This window comes from Arachis ipaensis, chromosome B05 (genome assembly GCF_000816755.2).
Source record: "Arachis ipaensis cultivar K30076 chromosome B05, Araip1.1, whole genome shotgun sequence".
Taxonomy (NCBI): Eukaryota; Viridiplantae; Streptophyta; class Magnoliopsida; order Fabales; family Fabaceae; genus Arachis; species Arachis ipaensis.
Window position 1 is genome coordinate 129093382 of NC_029789.2, and position 6920 is coordinate 129100301.

Sequence of the window (6920 nt, forward strand, 5' to 3'; positions counted from 1 at the left end):
AAATTTAAAGTTAAATTTATATAAAGCTTAAATCTATATATAAATTTAAACTGTAATTTATATAGAGCCAATCTAAATATTTAAATTTAAACTTAAATTATTCAAATGAAACCAAAATTAATTATTTAAACTTAAATTTAAATGAAACCGAAATTAATATTTAAATTTAAACTTAAATTTATATAAAGTTTAAATTTGTATATAAATTTAGGCTGAAATTTATATAAAGCGAAAATTAATTTATAAATTTATACTTAAACTTATTTTAAGTTTATATATTTTTATGTATAAATATTAAATTTTAATTTATATAAGTATATAATTTATATAATTATAGCTGAAATATATTTAAATATCTATTTAAATTTGAATTTTTTAAAATATAAATTTAAATTCACGATTATATTTATTCGACATTGCCCTTTCACATGCAGCTCCAACCTCACTCCAGCAAATTTCGTATTTTTCTTTTCCTATTCAAACTTATCCGATGCAATCAACCAAAACAATGCTAAACTAATACGCAAATATTGCATATAATTCCACGTTCTTTCGTTACGTTTGCCCCCACCACACTGAATATTATAATCTATAAACTCAGATTCGAAGATTCACTTCATTCTCTGAGTTATTCCCTTTCGTCTCCTACTTCTTCTTCTTCATCTTCAAGTTTTGATTTTTCATCCAAAAATGGCGTCTTTGAGCTTGACCCAGATCAGAACCGGGAATTCAGCATCTGGGTTTTCGTTGAATTGTCGTGGAAAGGTTCAAGCACGTCCCTGCAGAGTTGGGTTTAGGGTATCTGCCTCTGAGAATGGTAATAATAAGGCTTCATCAGAGCCTGATCTTAGTGTCACTGTTAATGGGTTGAAGATGGCAAACCCTTTTGTTATTGGATCAGGTCCACCAGGGACCAATTACACTGTTATGAAAAAGGCCTTTGATGAAGGATGGGGTGCTGTGATTGCCAAAACTGTAAGTTTCTTTTCATTAGTATCTATAGGAGAGAATTTGTGTTTATGAGCTTATATAGTGACACTATGATGCATGAAAATTTGGTGGTGTTTGCTAAAATTTAATGCTGAAAAGGAGTAGCGTTTGGACTTTTTATTGTCTGTTCTGTGAAACATAGATGACAATTGTTGACGATACTTTAATATGGAAAGTTATATCCTTCTTGAACACTTTATGCTTTGTTGTTCAGCTATAATTGGATTTTGTTTTTGGTTCGGAGTTTATTTTGTATTTGTGTTTGTATTATTTTGAACCTATGTTGTCCTATTACTAGCAAGTTATATGCTTTAAGATTATGCTTTTTTAGATGCTTTTAAATATTTTAGCCTTGGATTTTTCTTGCTAGATCATCAATCTCACCTAGTTGACTCGAGTCTTTATGAATATTTAGGTTTCGTCCTGCTTGCGAAAGAATAAGGTTTAGATCAGTAATTGAAACTGTTGCTGAGAACACAAAATTAAAAATTTCATGAAAGATGACTGGGGAAGAAAACAAAAAATCTTGAAAGGATCACATAAGATGAATGTTGACAATTATGACACATTGCAAGTTATATGTTTCTATCATTTAGATACATGATGATGCATGGATTATATAGAGTAGCCGAAATAAAAAAGTATTATTCTTAAAAATTGTGCTTTATTGGTTGTTTGTGAGTTGGTGTTTTGGAGGGAAAGGGAAGGAAAAGCATGTAGTGTTAATATTTTTAATTTTTACACTACAAACCCTTCCCCTTTCCTCCAAATTCCAAACTCGCATAAAGTCCCTCAGGGTAAATTCTTTTGCTTTCTGGTGAAAGAAATAAGCAGATCCAAACCAGTCAACTAGCTACTCTGTTTTCTCTTTGGCTTGAAGAGATAAGGTACTTTCTTCTCAGTAGTAATGTTAATCATCGATTCTGATGGGTGATAAAATTAGTTGATCATCCTAAGCCTTCAAAATGTGGATGAATATCTAATACCATTACAACCTTTTGTTTTCAAATGGTTCATAGTTCCATAAGTTTTACTGGGCAGTGTAGATCGCCAGTAGTGTTTTCTCTATTTTTTCATAACATCTTGATCCCCACTTTAAGTTTTGTTTTCTATGCTTCTGAACCATGAAACTTACATGAAAAGTAAATGTTTTGTTCAAGGAAAGTTGAAGAATTAAGTGATAGGGAATTCATAATGATATAGTGCCAAAAAAGAAACAACTGATGAGTGCCTAGTTAAGTGGTTACTGATGAGAGCCTAATGAAAATTGACTGCTGGCATATTGCTTCTTGAGGATATGCTTGATGCCAAATGTCAAGAGCTATGATAGCTTTTGTGGCTGTTAGAACTGATACTCAGAATAACCCTTAGTCATAAAACGTTTAAAGTGGTATGTGAGAGGTTCTTGTTCTTCCTATTGACAATTTGAGAAGTTGTGACATTATGTATATATTGACAAAGAAGAATTTCATTAGGATGAGGAGAAGGATAATACAAGATAGAGGATAAGAGTTCCTCTATATAAAAGCAAAATAAACAAAAGTTTTATCTATAAAGCATAACTTGTCAATTTCTCAAAATGTTTGACAGGGAAAGTCCACTATACAGATCATGAGTTTTACACCAAATAGATGCCAAAGGTCTAATTCCTATCCAATAAAACTTGCTTTTCAAAACGTTTGCCATATAAATATATAATGGAGCATGCTGCATGGAGTGGAAGAAGCTTTTGAATTAGCCCTTTGGAGTAATGTTATATTTTTTGTGACATAATTGTTCTTTTTTACAAGTGGAATAGAAGAGCTATAGTTTAATCTTTATATATAATCTACTATTCAGTTAGACTGAGTTTTGAAATTCCCTGTCTTCATACATTCATCTGTATGCTGTACCACGTCACTTGTCAAAATTTGCCTGTACATTGAAATTTTCAATTCTTTCCATGATAATTTTTGCTGTCTGCTTTTGGAAGCAAAATTTTCTTCTTGTCAATCTACATATAACCGATTAAGGGTATTCTTATTGAAAGATTACTGTTGGAATTGATATTATTTCCTTGCTAGGTATCACTTGATGCAGCAAAAGTCATAAATGTAACTCCTCGATATGCCCGACTAAGGGCAGGTGCAAATGGCTCGGCCTTAGGACAAATTATTGGGTGGGAGAACATAGAACTCATCAGTGATAGGCCACTTGAAACGATGTTGAAAGAATTCAAGCAACTAAAAGAAGAATACCCGGATAGAATTCTCATTGCTTCAATCATGGAGGAGTACAACAAAGTTGCTTGGGAGGAGCTTATTGATAGGGTTGAGCAAACTGGAGTTGTGAGTTTTGTTTCTTGGATGATTTGTGAAACCGAGTACTTTTTATTCTTATTGAAAATACCTGACCTCTTTGATGTTCTTTTAGGATGCAATTGAAGTAAATTTCTCCTGTCCTCATGGAATGCCGGAACGCAAAATGGGTGCGGCTGTTGGACAAGATTGTGCTCTTCTGGAAGAGGTTTGTGGATGGATAAATTCGAAAGCTACGGTTCCTGTTTGGGCCAAGATGACTCCCAACATAACTGATATTTCTCAGGTTGATTTCATATCTTGTCCTGTCCTTTTATACTCTACGCATATCATGCTGTTTTTAAGAATTAAGTGAGAACTTCTTCAAAATTTGTAATTTTCATAAAATATTGAGTTTACATTTGAATTGTCTTGGTAAACTTCATTAAATCAATCTTACTTAACAAGTGATACATAATATTTATTGATCTTTCATGATTATCATATTGGTAATTTTTGGGGATTCTTTTGCTTATAGCCAGCCAGAGTTGCCCTTCAATCAGGATGCAAGGGAGTAGCTGCCATAAATACAATCATGAGTGTCATGGGAATCAATCTAAATACATTACGTCCCGAGCCTTGTGTTGAGGGGTTTGTAATCTCATTCATACCAACTTCGCATTTCTTCTGTTATTTTTCGATCATCTTAAATATATGATTTATCTAAATAATGTTATCAGGTACTCTACTCCTGGGGGATACTCAGCAAAGGCAGTCCATCCAATAGCACTTGGGAAGGTCATGAGTATCGCGAAAATGATGAAGTCAGAATTTGATATGGACAAGTATTCACTTTCAGGCATTGGAGGTGTCGAGACGGGTGGTGACGCTGCAGAGTTCATTCTTCTTGGGGCAAACACTGTTCAGGTATGATTGATGAACGCCGATTAGGCCTTATCAAGTTTCTCCTTATCAGATTGAAAACCTTGTTCAATTAATTTATGACAAAAACTAAGCAGATCTTTTCAAACTATAGGTGTGCACTGGTGTTATGATGCATGGCTATGGTCTTGTGAAGAAACTATGTGATGAACTTAAAGACTTCATGAGAAAGCACAACTTCACATCAATTGAAGATTTCAGAGGGTAATAGAACTTAAAATTGGCCAAATACGTTTTTAGTCCCTATAAAATCGTAATTTCTTTTCTAGTCCCTGCAAAATTCACAAGATGATTAGTCTTAGTTCCTGTTAAATGCTGACGTGATAGACAGAAATTCAACCCTTGCATGTCGCATTTCATCTACCACGTCAACATTTATCAGAGACAAACTAACGACAAGGACCGGGGATTAAAAGAGGAAATCACATTCTAAGGGACAAAAACCTTATTAACAGAAACTGATCTGGTTTCAACTTTCCAGTAGATTGAAATACAAAGATGGAAGAAAAGCATTCTGATATTTTCCTTTTCTTTTTTGTTTACTGGGACGAAAATTGCAGGGCTTCTCTTCAGTACTTCACTACTCACACTGATTTGGTCCAAAGGCAGCAAGAAGCAATAAGGCAGAGGAAAGCCATAAAGAAAGGGTTGCAATCTGATAAAGATTGGACAGGTGATGGTTTTGTTAAAGAATCTGAAAGCATGGTTTCCAACTGAAATCGTCTTCATCAATCAAACAAGTGAAAAATGCAAAGCCTTTCTTTGCATGATTATATATATATGTTCATGAAAATTTGGGTAACATGGAAATGAAACACATAAGGCTCTTAGTTTTAGGGTCAGGAACTAATGGAAGTCAATTTTAATTTTACTTTCTTTGGTGCACTTGAGAAAATGTGACGTTGTTTAAACTTGAAAGTATTTTAATTCTTTTAGGGTGTTCTTCAGTTGTTAAACTACCAAATTTCTTTAAGTCTTTAAACCGTTTTTGCCATCATTAGTTGTGTGTTCAAGTTATAATTAAACATGACCAGAAAGTGGACTATATCTGCTGGCAAACTATAAAGAAAAATATAACTAAAATTAAGGTGATATTTTTTTTATTATTTGGCAACAATTTTTTATTTGATCACAAGCTTCAAAAATATAGCACAAGCTAATTAATAGTAATTAAACACTAGAAATAGGTTTCCTCGAATCGTTGAGATATCTATCCTTTCATAATATATATAGAGGATGTAAAAATAGTTAGTGTACACTTTTTTATATATATAATCCAATTTCTTTTCCTTTTATTTTCAGGGCTTGAAGCAAAGGTCCCTTAGTTAAATTATAAACAATTTTCATTTGAACTAATTCTATTTTTATTAATTTTACACGTTTAATAAATAAAATATTAGCTAATATATATAATATAGGAAGAATATTCAGTATGTCACCACGATGGAATCACTGAAGAAAAATCAAAAGCTTATAGAAAAGGCAAGCCATAGAACATTTGAAAATGACAAGTTATAAAGAAAAAGTGCGAACTCACGAGCCTTTAGCATCGATAGCTTATCGTAAAAAAATAAAGTCAGATACAATCTTTTTTCCCTCCTAAGATAATACACTTAAAATCATACAGTCAAACGTTGTAAGATTGCTGGGCCATATGGTTGGACTTTGGTCTTTTGCTTCATAGATCTCCTAAGCTTAAACTCAAAACTAACCTTTTTTTTAATGATCTTACCAAAATTCGATTCTCCCACCAAGAAGAAAAAGGTGAAGTGTTTAATGATTCATCAAGTATCTTATGGATGAACTTCTTTACATGTACCTGATTTTTTCTGAATATCTATAGTAGTTATAAAGTTTTTATTATTGGCCTGTTTGTTTTTGCATGTGTATGATGGGTAGGGGTGGCAAGCGGGGACCGCTCCGCCAGAAGCCCGCCCTTTGGCGGGCTGGTCCGCCCCGCCCCGCCTAGTGAGGCATATATAAAAGCATAAAAAATTTTTTTCTATTTTTTACTTTTAACTATTATAATTTCTAAAAGTATAAACAAATTATAATTTTTATATTCACAAATATTAAAGTCTTTGTAATTATAAATATCTAATAAACATAATTATAAACCAAGTTTTCATCCAAAACATAATTATAAATATTGTTCCCAAAGCAAAATAAACATAATCCAAAACATAATTATAAATAGTCTCTAAAACAAAATAAACATAATCCAAAACACTCAATTTTCATCTTTATTCTCTTGTAAGTTGGGTTGGGGGATGTTGGGTTTTGGCAAAAAAAATTGTAAAAATACCCCTTGATAAAAAAATACTAAGCCCGGCGGGGAAGCCCGCCCCGCCAAAGCCCGCGGTTTAAACGGTACGGGTTAGGCGGACTTTTGCTATTTGGCGGTCCTAATTTACCAGCTCAGCCCGCCTTTTTTGGCGGGTTACGCGGTCCGGACCGGCGGATTTAGGCCCATTTGCCACCCCTAATGATGGGTAAAGTAAAGGAAATCATATATGTTTTTATATGTTGTTAAGGTGTATTTATTATTATTATTATTATTATCTTAGGGTTGCTATGAGTTATTTACACTTTATTGAGTTATCGCCAGCATATCGGATACATTTCGAACACGGCACTCATTCGCATTCAATAAGTGTGTCTTTCATAATTAACCATATTTAATAAAACATTAAAAAAAAAATTGACACACTT

At 33.0% G+C, this 6920-nt stretch overlaps 1 protein-coding gene across 1 annotated transcript; it reads left to right on the forward strand.

Annotated features, from left to right (window-relative positions):
* LOC107644107 (dihydropyrimidine dehydrogenase (NADP(+)), chloroplastic) lies at positions 443-5184 on the forward strand. The gene is made up of 7 exons (XM_016347909.2): positions 443-975; positions 3054-3317; positions 3403-3573; positions 3805-3917; positions 4007-4193; positions 4303-4412; positions 4769-5184. Exons 1-7 carry the CDS (start codon positions 691-693, stop codon positions 4923-4925), a joined length of 1287 nt encoding a protein of 428 aa, XP_016203395.1. The 5' UTR covers positions 443-690; the 3' UTR covers positions 4926-5184.